The 15,020-nt window shown below is 30.5% G+C and overlaps 1 protein-coding gene across 1 annotated transcript; it reads left to right on the top strand.

Annotated features, from left to right (window-relative positions):
* Positions 1-8,479: 8,479 nt before the first annotated feature.
* On the top strand, positions 8,480-14,236 carry LOC120090146 (probable beta-D-xylosidase 2). The gene is made up of 7 exons (XM_039047663.1): positions 8,480-9,011; positions 10,628-10,906; positions 10,980-11,149; positions 11,239-11,336; positions 11,443-11,793; positions 12,604-13,017; positions 13,612-14,236. The coding sequence occupies exons 1-7, from the start codon at positions 8,616-8,618 to the stop codon at positions 14,208-14,210; spliced, it is 2,307 nt and encodes a 768-aa protein (XP_038903591.1). The 5' UTR covers positions 8,480-8,615; the 3' UTR covers positions 14,211-14,236.
* Positions 14,237-15,020: the final 784 nt, after the last annotated feature.

The following is a 15,020-nucleotide window of genomic DNA, read 5'->3' as shown; positions in this document are numbered from 1 at the left end:
CTTGCTTGAGAGAGGTTAAGTTATAGTTGGGCTATGACTAGTAGTTCATTAGAGGAATCAATGATACTTAAGGAGTTAAATGTAACCATAAGAGTAAAGTGGTAATTTTGACCCAGCTATACTTACGAGCAACTTTTGAAGGATCAATGCACTGTTTATTGGTTATATTCAATGGACACAGAAAGATATCTATAATGCGAAGAGTGCAACTATCGGTCTTTAATGGAGTGACAAATAGCTAATAAAGGTTGATTAATTTTAATTTAATTAAAGAGTTTAATTAATTAATCAAGTATCATTGGAGCTTCAATCTATAGGTCCATAAGATCCCTTTGTTAGCTCAATAAGGACTAATGAGAATAAAATTAGTGTTGATTTAATTTGAATATTTCAAATTAATTAAAGGGAATTAATTGTATAAGATATAATTATATAGTTTAGTGAGAGAGATAAGTATTTTAATATGATTCAAATATTTACTATATGAATGAGATTCATATAAAAACAATATGTTAAAATTAATGTGAATATGATTCATATTAAATCTGTGTAGTTTTAAGAGAGAAATAAATATATGAATATGATTCAAATATTAATTATATGATTATAACTCATATAGGAACTAATTTTAAAAATTAATGTCAATATGATTCATATTAAATCTATATAGTTATATTAGAGAAATAAATATTTGAATATGATTCAAATATTAATAATATGAATATGATTCATATAGAAACGATATTTTAAAATTAATGTGAATATGATTCATATTAAATCTATATAGTTATATGAGAGAAATAAATATTTGAATATAATTCAAATATTAGTTATATGAATGTGATTCATATAAAAACTGTAGGTTAAAACTAATATAAATATGATTCATATTAATACTATAGGTTATATGAGAGAATAGTAAACTGTAGGTTTTATTATATGTGATATAATATAAACTATAGGTTATAGGTTATATATAATATAACCTATGGTTCAATATGTATATATATTGAAATAGTTAATATATATGATTTATATTAATAACTCCCCTGGGAGTTATTTAACTTCTCTCAATTTAATTAAAATAATAGGGAGTTAAATTTGGGTGTGATGAAAATGTGAAACAGTTTCACAGAAGAGATCGATCTTCATCATCCCTCTTCCTCTCTCTATGTTCTATGATTTTCTTTCAATGAGTTCTCAAACAAAACTCTTCTCCCTTTTCACCAAAGTTAACGTAAGCCCACAAAACTTTGCTTGATTCTCACCTTGAGAATGATAAGGAAGATTTTGTGGTGGTATCACCTTCATTGTCACTGTACGTTGTGTTCGTGGTGCCAGGTTCGGAAGACCAAGAGAAGCAGTGGACTTTGTGTTGTGGAGAGGAACTGAGAAGATGGTACTTCAAACGTATGTGATATCCCTTTCTCTTTTCTCTATTTTCACAGCATAAGTAGAGATGTCCATGGGGCGGGGCGGGGCCGGGGATGCCATTCCCCATCCCTGTCCCCACTCCCCATTTCATTCCCCATCCCCGTGAAATTCCCAGTGCGAAATTCGTGGGGATCGAGTTCCCCGTGGAAAATTTTTTCCGTTACTTTTTTTATGTAAAAAACCAATTAATTTAAATCACTAATGTGAGCAAATTTTAATTAAATAATTAACTTTATCACTGAATTGTTTATTATTGTTAGTTTTATATGACCATTTGAATTTAAGAAAAATTATTCAAATTTTGGCATAAAAAAACTAATTAATTTTTTTTTAGTAGAAAGAAATAAATATAAATCAAATTATTCACATATATAATCTAAATTTAAACATATTCATTATCTTTCCCAATAAGTAATCGACTTTGAAATTTAAATGATTTATATAATAATAATAATAACATAACATTAAATAACTATACTAAATAAATATGTAAAAGCTAATCGGGGCGGGGACGAGGAACATGGCGGGGCCAGGGCCGGGGGTGGCGACGGGGAATGCATTCCCATCCCCGTCCCCGTTTAGCTCACGGGGAATTTTTTCCCCCATTCCCCACTTAATCTGGGAATCCCCGTCCCCGTGAGGAAATTGGCCATCTCTAAGCATAAGCATGCTGAAATTAATTTGTTTATCCTTAGTTTCCATCCTTTTATAATTTGAATGTTCTATAAAACGAATTTAGACACAAATGCATTCGATTGCTTCCGCTTCGGGGAATTCATATCTCTTTAATTGGTATCAAAGTCAGGTTATGTCTCTAATTTTCATTTTCGAATATCAATTTAGAGTTTTGGTGGCATTTAAAGCACTACATTATGAATGTATGTTCTGGATTTCCACTTTGGATGTTTTTTAAAATGGCTTAGATTTACCGCTTTAAAATGTTTAAAGTTGTATTTGCTTGGTAATTTGGGTTTTTAATTTTTACTATCGAGTTTGTAATAGTTTGTGTTGCTCGTGGTGAGTTTTTGGCTTCTTTTTGGAGAAATTTGGAGCAAGAACAGAGTAAAATGTATGAATGGGAAAAGCAGAGGAAGCTTTCTGCCCGAGAGCGTAAGGTTGGTAGTGTTTTACAATGTCACTTTGAAATTTTTAGGCTCTTTGTATAGTACTTCCAATGTGATTTTCTACCAAATTAGCATTGTTCAAAATTGCATAAAATAAAATTCCATGGATAGTGAAAATCCAATTCTTGTGAATGTGGCTAAGAGCATAGAGGCTAAGTTTGATAAATATTGGGGAAATAATGAGAATACGAATTTGCTATTGTATGTTGCTGTTGTATTAGATCTGCAATATAAGTTAAGGTTTTTATCATATTGTTTCAACAATTTGTTAGAGCCAACTGAAGCTAAAAATATGACAAATAAAGTGGAGGATGTTTTGAGAAGGTTCTTCAATGCATATAGTTCGTCTTCTTCTAGTGGGAGTTATAGTGTGATTGCTAATATGGCTAGGGATAGGGTTCTGGTTCAAACATCGGGTACAGAGGAAAAGTATAAATTTTCTTCAAAATTCTAAGTGTTGACGCAACCCATTTTGATAAGGCGAATGAACTTGATGTGTATTTGCTTGAAACACTTGTTAAGAATAATTGAACCTTTGACACACTTAGTTGGTGGAAGCATAATAGTCATCAGTTTGGATTTTTAGTGCACTAAGTAAAGATATTTGGCAATCCCAGTATTGACGATAGCATCTGAGTCTGCTTTTAGTACTAGAGGACGTATAGTTGACTCATCACGTTCTTCATAGGTTCCTAGAACGGTCGAGGCTCTTATATGTATTCAAAATTGGCTCAATTCTAAACCAATAGATATTGATCTTTACAAAAAATTCGAGTTTGAAGACTCAACGGTTGAGGAAGGTATTGGTTTTACTTTTTTTTCTTTGATAATTATTAAGAATTGAGAAATTATAAACGATATTGACTTATTATTATTATTTTTGTACTTTTGCTAATTTTATAGGATTTACAATGATCATGAATGAAGAAAAAGACATTGAAGACTTTAAAGACTTTAAAGACTTTGACTTCTTAGATTGAATTTTAATTGGGACTTGTTATGTATTTCTTTTTTTTATTTGGACTTATATTATGTGGTGTGTATTTCTTATTTTATTTTGGACTTGTGTAATATGTAGTATGTATTTTCTATTTTTTTTGGTGGCTAGATGTCATGTCTTTCAAACTTTGACTTATGCAATAGGTGATCAAGAAACAATAAGCTATTAAGCATATCAAGTGATGCCAAAAAAAAAATGAACCAAAAGAAACCCCAATCAGGAAGTGCATCAATTTATCTTGATTTTATATAGTTTAAAAACTTGGAATGTGAAAAACTATGTCCAATGTGGATGTGCTTTCGACATAGTTGAGAGAATTTTTTGCATGAACACGTTGGGAAGTAATATAAAAGCACTTATTAGATTCTTTTCCGATGCTTTTGTTTAAATACTGATTATAAAATAACTTCCAATGGCAGCAACCACATCTAATACAATAAGGAAGATTGGTCCAAATTTGAAATTCCTACTCAAATCACCAAGCATTACCAAACACCATTTCAACAAAATTTAAACAAAATTAAATCATTATAAAGGAGAAAGTGAAAACAATACCAAAAAAGAAAAAAAAAAAAAAGTAAAAGGAAAAAAAAAAAAAAAAAAAAAAAAACCGAACTGACCGTCCAACGGTCAGCTTTCAAGTCAGAATTCTGTAATTTGGTACTAGAAACATGTAAATCGACGGGTCGATTTTCGGTGTCGATTTCCTCCAAAAATCGACACTGACTGACTGATGTACAACTCTATTGTGAATCGATGACCGAATCAAACCACCCAATTCATATAATAGTGAACCGAGAGTTTCAATTTTGTAAAGAAACTAGACCAAACCACGCAATTCGATTCAATCCGATTTGGTTCATCAATTTTGTCCAACTTTTGCAATCCCCTTATTAATCAGCATGAACTTTATGTGAATATCTAAAAGATTAAACTACCATTTTTGTGTGTATAATATAATTTATATTTTTTTCATTTCAATTTAACATTTTGCCAAGTTTATGACACAAACATTTTTCAGATCCACTAAGTTTTATTTGTCAGAGTATATGCCGAATCCAACACTTTCTTTTTCCCTTAATATCAATATTATTTTGTGTTAAAGTTAGTTCCAAGACTTCTCTAAATGTTATAAACATGTAAGCAAAATCAAGATGGCATTGGGTATGGGAAAGAGATTCTCATATCCACCACCCAAAGTTGATAAGTTTGTTTCCATATTATTAAACTTTATTATCCTTTTCTGTTGTGTTGGAGTCTAAAGCAATGAATTATTTAATATATTCATTCTTGTTCTTTATGTTTTTCTTCCTTTTTCTGACCATAAACCTAATTCATATTCATCCATCACATAATTTGTTCATAAAATATATGATCTACCGCTTTAGAGTGTTTAGAGCAATGACTATCCTAAAATTATAATCTAGGAAGTACATATACTTCTAATTGGATAGAGAATCGATATCAGATACGGATACATCCAGATACGTAGTAGATACGTGTCTGATATGTGATTTGAAGTATCTGATTTTTTTTTATTATTTTAAATTTTCAGATACGTGTATCTGCTTCCAGATACGTGAATGGGATACGTGAGTCAATTTTTTTTTTTTCAAATTTAAGCCCAACCCATACCCTATTTTATTTTAGTGCATGTTTAGGAATTATTTTAAAATCCTCAAAAATCACTTTTTTTCATTTTTAAAATCACTTGAAAACACATTTTTAATTACTTAAAATTAATTTAGTTTTCAATTTTACACTTTTAAAGGCAATTTTTATATCATCAAAATTTATGTTTTGAAGAATTAAACATGTTTCATAGATTTTGAAAATGACAAAAGTGATTTCAACCATTTTAAAATCACTTCCAAACATAAAAGTCCACTTAAATCGAACAATCCAAAATAAAATAAATTAAAAATGATAAAACATAAAAAAAAAAAAAATTTAAAAATCTGAAACGTAATTAAATCTTCATTCTTCCCTTCTTTCTCACTATTTAAATCATGATCCACATCCCCTTCATTCTCAACTTCATTTTTCAATCTTCATCTTCTACAATCACTCGACGTTACTAGATTTTTTTTCAAGTTTTCACTCTCTTCTTGACACACACACACACTATATCGTATCTGTATCCGTGTCTATGCTTCTTAGATTATAATAACCACATCTTATTGCAATAAATACTAATTCAAAATCCTCCATCATCTACAATCAACACTATTTTAAAGCCCCTCATTTGCTAATGTATTTACTATTTGTTACAATTTTTACTATTTTACATTTATCATTTTTTCTTTTTTGCTACAATGCTTACTATTTCAACTAAAATAATTTACACCTTAAACACAAAGTATTATAATCCAACTATAATAATCTAGAACTATAATAACCAGCTCTTTACTCCAAACTCCCCTTTTATGTTTCAACTTTCCATCCCTTCTAAATGATATTGAGATTAACTTTACTCATTTAGTTAGAGTAGAAATAATATTTTTTTATTAAAATATTATTTTTGATCTCACTACTTTGAATTTTGTTAAACTGTGATATGTATTTTTTAAATTATTGTTATTTGACTACATTTAACTATATTAGCATTGAATGATCAAATTTAAGATTTATTAAAAATATCTGAACTAAAATTAAACTAAATATAAAGATAAACTAAAAAGTAAAAGGATTAAAATGGTATTTAACCTAATACTATAATTTTTTAATGTATAAAGGTAAAATTCAAAAGTAAAAGAATTAAATTGATATTTTAACCTATACTATAATTATTAAGTGAACGGAATATTTTACTTCCTCCAAAAATTTGCTCTTCCTTCCTCATTTGTCTCCTTGGGTTACTTTAGACTTTAGAGATTATATGAATTTATTTTCACTAAAATAACATTTCACTTTGGGACTAATTTAATTTTAGTCTAAAACGATTCTTACAAGTTACACCTTTAATTTGACGTTAATGTTTATCTAATTTAACTGATAAAACGACGAGAAATATACTATGTGAATATTTTTTTTTTTTTTTTTTTTAATCTTTACAAGAAAAATGTAAAAGGTATATAAATTTGTCTGTAGAATAATTTCAAGATGGGCAAAAATAGAAGCGAAAATAGGCATTAAGGCTACATTCCTTGGAAATGAAGCCCACTTTAATGGGTACTGTCCTCCAGTGCTGTGCAGTCCAACTTGGCCAAATTCTGGCCTTACAATAGCACTGGGACCCATTTTTCAATTTTACCATCTTGTCCTTCTCAAATCTCTTATTTACCTGATTATTAACTACTTTACCCCATTCCCCACATTACCATATTAGCGTTTTTTAATTATGTCATTATTACAAATCCATATGCAATTTTCTCTAATTTTATAAATAAATACTGCTTTGAATTAATTTTGAATATCATAATTGCTCTAACATTTTACTTTTTACCCTCCGAAACACAACTAAAAATATTTCCTATATAAAGAAATAGATTTTGTTCGTGTTATGATTCCACTGGATATTCGATTAGTAGAATTAGCTATATGTCATTGATTAATAAAAACAAATGCATTTATTATAATTCGAATTAGATTTAAATATTACATTAAAAATATAGTATATATTATAACTCATGAATTATATTTACTGTAGCTTTTTTTTTTCTTTTCTTTTCATCGTGATTTAACAAAGGCGAAAGATCAACAATATTTTTTATTATATCTAATTCAAAGTATTACTTTTTTAAAAAAAAAGAAAGTAAAGAATTAAGAAAAAAGTATGTGTTTCTTTTCATCATTTGATTCTCCATAACAACACATAGAGCCAAAAATAATAAATATATTGGAATCTTTTTTTCATTTAATTTTGCTTGTCAGATTTGAATTGTCAAACACTTGTATTGAAAGCACCTCAATTACTTGCACTTTTAAATTTGTTTCACTTTTTTTGTTTTATAATTTTGTTGATGAAATTCTCATCCCATTGTTTAATTTTTAGAAACTACTATATCTATCCATCAATACTAACTTTTTCAATTAATATTTAAATTTGTATTAATTTATTTAAATTAATAATCTAAACCATGTCTAAATATATTTAAATTTATATTCAAACCTATATTATTCACGAAATAAAATAAACATAAAAAGTATTTATATATAGTGAAACAAGCATAGGAATGTTAGAAACTAACCTATACGTTTTGAAAGTTGATAGATTAATTAAAAATTGAAAGACACAAATAAAACAAAAGAAATTAACAAATATAAAATTATTTTCTTAACGTTGTGTTGTCATTCATTATTAACAAAAAGAAAAAGTATATCTTCTATCTATAAAATAAATGTACACATAGTTCTCTCTTGAAGAATCTTCTCGAGGACCACCTAACAATATCTGATCAAATAACTTTTTCTTTTTCGTTAGTTTCTTTTCTTTTGCATTTGTTTTATATTAAAAAAATAATATATTTTACTTCGATGTCTATTTGATTTCTAAATCCTAAAATATATAGAATAAATGGGTGACTTTCAATTTTTTGGTATGCAATAAATTCATATATTTTCAATTTATTTTGGTGTTTTATATGTTTTTAAATTTATAATTTTGTGTTTAGCAATTCATAAATTTTCTAAATATATTTTTTTAGTTCTTGAATTTATAGACTGAATTTTTTAAAAATAGGTTTAAAAAGTCTTTTTAAGTCATCTTAAATAATTACATGACATTTTAGATTAGAGAAATAATTTTTCAAAAATTTATCTTTTTAATTATTTTACGAAGTTAAATTATATTATAATTATTTCAAATGATAAAAAAAATAAATTAAAAAACCTATTCTTAAAAATATAAGGACTAAAGAGAAAATTCAAAGAACAAATGTACTGTTTTTAAAAACTTGAAGACAAAATATAATTTTAGGGGGAAAAGGGAAAAAATGGTGAAGGGATTTTGGGAAACTATTGCAGTGGGATTTATTGTTTGTACTAATATTGTAATGTCAAAATCCCTTTAATAAATATACCAAACACTTTCCCCAAATTCCTTCCTCACCTAACCTATGCCTTCCATTTCCACTGCCATTTTCTCTATCCTCATCCTCCTTTCCGCCATCCACGGCGGCGCCTCCAGGGCCCCGTTCGCATGCGATCCGAAGAACGCGGCGGCAAGCAACTACGCATTCTGCCGGCGTTCGTTGGGAGTGGCGGAGAGAGTGAAGGATCTGATCGGAAGATTGACGTTGGAAGAGAAGGTGAAGCTGCTGGTGAGCAATGCCGGAGCCGTTCCACGGCTGGGAATTAAAGCGTACAAGTGGTGGTCGGAGGCCTTGCACGGCGTCTCCAATGTCGGTCCCGGTACGACTTTCGGCGGCGAATTCCCCGCCGCTACCAGCTTCCCGCAGGTCATTACCACCGCCGCCACCTTCAATGCTTCTCTGTGGGAAGCCATCGGACGGGTTTGTCTCTTTTTCTTTTTCTCCATTTCACTTTTTCCGGCCGTCATCATTTTTGCTGAGCTGTAAAACTCTCCCTTTTGTTTTGAGAAACTCGAAAAATAGTTGGTATATACTTTTTTTTAACTTGTAGGGGACGTTTCGACTTCAATTAGACATTAACCAATGAATCCATCATTTGGACAGCAAATATTGTTTCAGATAAGGTTGGTAATGGAGGCGAGGTGGGGTGAAGACGGAGCGGGAATACCCTCCCTATTCCCGTCCCATCTACGATCAAATCGGAATTTTCGACCGCGTCCGGGACCAACCCCGTAAATATTTAAAATTTCAATAAATGAATATTTTTTTAATTAAATAGTTTATATTTATTTAATAAATATTAATTAATTAAAATATTGATAATTAATAATAAAATGAAAAAAAAATAGAAAAATAAGAAAAATTATTTACATAAAATAGCAAAATTTTAACTTTTTTGTCAATAGAAGTTTATCAATGTCATAGAAATATATCATTATTTTTTTTTGTTATTTTCATAAATAGTTTGACATTTTTTTATCTATGAAAAAATTTCTAATAAATAATTATGATAACATAAAACATCAATGATAATTGTATTAATTGAAATTTATGAAGTGTAAATAATATATATATATATTAAATAATTAATTAAATTTAATAGTAATAATTAATATATTAATTTATTAGATTTTATTCATTTTTCGAATGTAAAAATCTCACGAATATAGAAGGTAGTCCAACTACCTATAGTCAACATTATTTCAAAACTCTACTATATTTACTGTTTGTTACAGTTTTAAATATTTTACCTTCATCATCTTTTTATTCCTACCGTGATTACTACTTTTTCCTCAAATAAAAATAATTTACATTTCAAATATATATCATTATTATCCAAACTAAAATAATTTACATCGTAAACATAAATTATTATAACTCAATTATAATAATCAACTTAGTATCTCAAACATCTCTATCTATTAATAATGTTATTTTTAAAATATATTTTTCTGACCAGTATTGGCTGGTTTAAACAAGACAAGTAGATTTATGAGGCTATTGAGATTGATTTAGAGATAGAGACTGATTATAACAAAATCTTGATACTTTTTTTATTTGGCAAAATAAATTATGACTAAGTTTGCTATAATTTAATAAAACTTAATTATTACATTTATCAATTAAAATTAAATTTTAGTTTATATATCTATTTTAAACAATTATTAATAATTATAAATTATAAAAAATAATATGAAATCCATTTTAGTTATTTTATCAATTTAGTATTTATTTACCAAACACATAATAAGGTAAAATTTATGAAACACTAATATACTTCATATGAAAGTGTATTTTATAAAAGGTATCATTTTATTTTAAAAATGACAGTAATTTGAAATGGAAGCTTAGACTTTGAATTGAGTGAATTTGAAAAGATGTTCTGAATGATTAAGCCACATGCAGATTATGATAAATTGATTAGGCCGCATTAAACATTTATCTGAGACTTGAATTGAATGCATGAAGGTATTATGTGAATAAAAAGATAGAATAGAATTGAGGAACTAAAAAAAGAGGGGCGTTGATTGATGTAGGTGGTGTCGGACGAAGCAAGGGCAATGTACAACGGAGGGGTAGCTGGGCTGACATATTGGAGCCCAAATGTGAACATTTTTAGGGACCCTAGGTGGGGCCGTGGACAGGAGACTCCCGGTGAAGACCCCCTCTTAGCCGGTATCTATGCCGTTAATTTTGTCAGAGGCTTACAGGGTACTGACGGTAACCGGTTGAAGGTGGCCGCCTGTTGTAAGCACTTCACTGCCTATGACCTCGATAACTGGAACGGCGTCGACCGCTTTCACTTTAACGCCCAGGTACAGGCTCACGTGATTTGCCACGTGAGGTATTTTCATTTTTAATTTAATTTCTCTCTTTTTTTTTTTGTAGGTGACCAAACAAGACATTGAAGATACATTTGACGTGCCGTTCAGAATGTGTGTGAAGGAAGGGAAAGTATCCAGTGTGATGTGCTCATACAATCAGCTCAATGGTGTCCCCACATGCGCTGATCCTAATCTTCTAACCAAGACCCTTCGTTCTCAATGGCGTCTCGATGGGTGATTCTTTTCATTCTCAACCGTTTGATTGTTTTCTCACATCCCCACATCCCCGACTCATTGTTCTGATTGTATTTGTGGGACTCTAGGTACATTGTATCTGATTGTGACTCCGTTGGGGTTTTTTATGACACTCAGCACTACACTTCTACCCCTGAAGAGGCCGCTGCCATGGCTATTAAAGCAGGTTAGATTAAATCGTCAATTTGTGCTACGTTTATTATTATTATTTTTTTTTATAATACTTTTGTTATTAAGTAAAAATGAGTGGTTATTTATTTTGTTGAGTTCAGGTTTAGATTTGGACTGTGGCCTATTTTTGCAAACCCACACAGAGAATGCAGTGAAAAGAGGGTTATTAAGTGAAGCCCATATTAATGGCGCTTTGGGCAACACTCTTTCTGTTCAAATGCGTCTTGGAATGTTCGACGGTGATTTAAAAACACAACCTTACGCACATTTGGGCCCCAAACATGTCTGCAGTGCCGCCAACCGGCAGCTGGCTGTTGAAGCCGCTCGTCAAGGCATTGTTCTTCTTGAGAATCACCGTCGTTCTCTCCCGCTCTCCACCCGTCGCCACCGCACCGTCGCTGTCATTGGTCCTAACTCCAACGTCACTCTTACCATGATCGGAAATTATGCCGGTAGGTAATCTCTCTTTTCAACATCCATTTCATTTGTGCCGAACTCCGAAATCGCTGGACCACCTTCAAGGATGCAATCTTAAATCATTGATTGCCAAATAATAATAATAATAATAAATTAGTTTCAGAATTTTTTGGAGGGTTAAATTACAAATTTAAGCATAAAATTTTTTTAAACAAGTAAAAAAAAATTGTTAACTTTAACCTGAACTTACTTTTAGAAGGTGTAATGGTTTTGATCTTGTGTTTATTTGTCAATCGCATATTTGACATTGTCGACATTATTTTACAATTGAAGGATTAATTAGTTTTAAAATCGGGGCTTAGATTTTGAAAATAAATTCATGAATTTTAATTTTAAAAAAAAAACAAAAATAAAATAGGTGAAAGACAGGTTAAAAATAAAATTAAAACTTCATAATTTATTAAACATAAAATTAAAAATTAGAAACTGATTTATTAGAGAATTAGTTATTAGAAATTTTGACCAACATGAACCTAGTTCAATTGATATACTTAAAGGTGTGAGCCTAAAGATCTCTACCTTACATATTGTTAATATATAAAATGTAAATTATCAATCTCAAAAGTCTAAGTATCGATATTTTAATTTAAACTTTAATTTATATTTTTTATTATTATTATTAGTTTTTTGAGAAAAGTTTATTAATTCTTGTTACTTTAAATAATAAAAAACACACTATTATTAATTTTAGTATTTCGATACAATGTATAGTCACTAGGAAGTGAGATAATTCAAACTACCATATGGTAGTTGATGTTGAAGTATCCTTGTTTGTATTGTAACAGGTGTTGCGTGTGAATACATTACCCCACTGCAAGGAATCGAAAGATACGCAAAGACAATCCACCAGCAGGGCTGCAGAGGCGTGGCGTGCCGGACGGACAAGTTTTTCGGTGGAGCAATTGAGGCGGCGCGTGAAGCGGACGCGGTGGTGCTGTTAATGGGCCTGGACCAGTCTATTGAGGCCGAGTTTAGGGACCGGGCTAGGCTTCTTCTACCTGGGCTTCAGCAGGACCTCGTATTGAAGGTGGCTGCTGCGGCTAAGGGCCCAATCGTTTTAGTCCTAATGTCCGGTGGGCCAATCGACGTGTCATTTGCGAAGGATCATCCTAAAATTTCTGGTATCATTTGGGCTGGGTACCCTGGCCAGGCTGGAGGACTGGCTATTGCTGACGTTTTGTTTGGTCAAACTAATCCAGGTAATTTTTCATCGCTCAATGTTTCGTTAGTATGTAAAATATTTAATTCTTTCATATTTATAAGAATCTGAAAAGGAAATAATGTATTTTAAATTTTCCAACTGACTTTTTTTAAAAGGGTTTTCTTCGTATGCGACTTCTCAAACCTACCAAATTCAAAATTAATTAAATAATAAACGCATTCAAAACTTCTAAAATAGTAATAAAAAACAATTATAACTAATCCTTATTAAGATAAAAATAAGGACAAAAGTTGAAAACTCATTGAAAAAAGATTTCATTCGATAATCATTTGGTTTTTGTTTTTGTTTTGAAAATTAAGTCTACAGACGTTATTTCTACATCCAAAATTTTTCCTTTGTTATCGATTTTTTACCAATTAAAAAATCAAAGCAAAATTTTGAAAACTTAAAAAAGTAACTTTTAAATTTTTTTTTTTATTTTCAAAAACAAAAAACAAAAAACGAAATAATAACCAAACTGGTTCAAGTTTTTTATTTTGAAATGTACCTTCAATTAAGTTCATTTGACAAATTTCTCTATTATAAATGTGGTGTTTTGTTTTTTTTTTTTTTTTATCTTTTGTATTTATAGGTGGAAAACTACCGATGACATGGTATCCACAAGACTACGTATCAAAAATACCCATGACAACAATGGGCTTAAGGCCCAGCCCATCTTATCCAGGAAGAACCTACAGATTCTACAAAGGCACAGTCGTTTACCCATTCGGCCACGGCTTAAGCTACACCACTTTCACTCACAAAATTCTCAACGCACCCACCGCCCTCACCGTCCCCCTTTCCGGCCATCGGCGCCGCCAAAACGCCACTGACTTCTCCGGCAAGGCCGTGAGAGTCACACACACAAAGTGCGACAGGCTGTCACTGGTGATCCACGTGGCAGTCAGGAATACATGCCAACGAGATGGGCCACACACGTTGCTGGTTTACTCAAGCCCGCCAATGGGCCTTTGGGCCCCCCAGAAGCAGCTTGTGGCGTTTGAGAAGGTCCTTCTGGAGGCCCAGGCCCAAAAAGAAGTCCAGATTAATATACACGTGTGTAAGTTTCTGAGCGTTGTGGACAAATTTGGAATTAGAAGAATTCCAATGGGGGAACATGAGATTCATGTTGGTAATGTTAGGCATTCTGTGTCACTACAGGCTGAGACATTGGGGATTATCAAATCGTAAATGGGAAGTTTGACGGATTTGCCCCTCGTGTGATTTCATATTGACGTTTTTGTCCTTTTTGGAATGAGAATACTAACTACTAAGCATTGTTTTGTTGGGGGCAAATTTGGGATTTGGCTAAAGTCTAAAATTTATTGGAAAAAAAGGGGTTATAATGCAATGGCTATTTTAGAGCTCATTTGTAACTGCAATGGGAAAACATAAAAACAGTTGGGAATATTTTGGTTGGCACAAAAAGGTAAATATGCAAGTTTGGGGCAAAAACCAATTAGACATAAAATTAAAATTTTAAATATGTATTAAAATATTTTGAAGTACAAAAATGAGGGGATTTTCAAAATAGAAAAATAAGAGAAACTATTTACACAAAATAACAAAATTTAATCTTCTTTGATAGAAGTCAATGAAAGCCGATAGAAGTCTATCAATAATTGAAACGGATAGAAATAAAAGTCTATCAATATCTATTAGTATTTTTTTATTTTTTATTTTTTTTTTATTTCTTTGATATTTTTTTTATCTACGGAAATTTTCCAAAATGCAATAGGCGAAATAGATACAACTTTTCAAAAAGTATTTGTTTTAAAAATATAAACTTAAACTAGTTAAGTACTTTTCAATAAGCATTTTTCTTAAATAAACACTAATTAAGTACTTTCTCTAAAAGTACTTTCAAATGCTTATATATAATTGCTTTTAGAATTCTCAAAATACCTTTTCGATCATAGAATCAAATATGATGAAATTGTTAATAAAGTGCTTTTAATAGCCAAAAGTGCTTTTACAGGCTTTCAAAAGTCTTTCTCAAAT

The sequence above is a fragment of the Benincasa hispida genome, chromosome 11 (assembly GCF_009727055.1).
Source record: "Benincasa hispida cultivar B227 chromosome 11, ASM972705v1, whole genome shotgun sequence".
NCBI lineage: Eukaryota > Viridiplantae > Streptophyta > Magnoliopsida > Cucurbitales > Cucurbitaceae > Benincasa > Benincasa hispida.
Note: the sequence above shows the minus strand (reverse complement) of the source record. Positions and strands in the feature narration are given on the sequence as shown.

What these genes read in the sequence shown, in the direction of transcription:
- LOC120090146 (XM_039047663.1), top strand. Translation starts at nt 8,616, where the DNA reads ATGCCTTCCATTTCCACTGCCATTTTCTCTATCCTCATCCTCCTTTCC. An exon ending in TGCCATGGCTATTAAAGCAG is followed by an intron (nt 11,337 to 11,442) that starts GTTAGATTAAAT and finishes TGTTGAGTTCAG; the next exon opens with GTTTAGATTTGGACTGTGGC. An exon ending in GTTTGGTCAAACTAATCCAG is followed by an intron (nt 13,018 to 13,611) that starts GTAATTTTTCAT and finishes TTGTATTTATAG; the next exon opens with GTGGAAAACTACCGATGACA.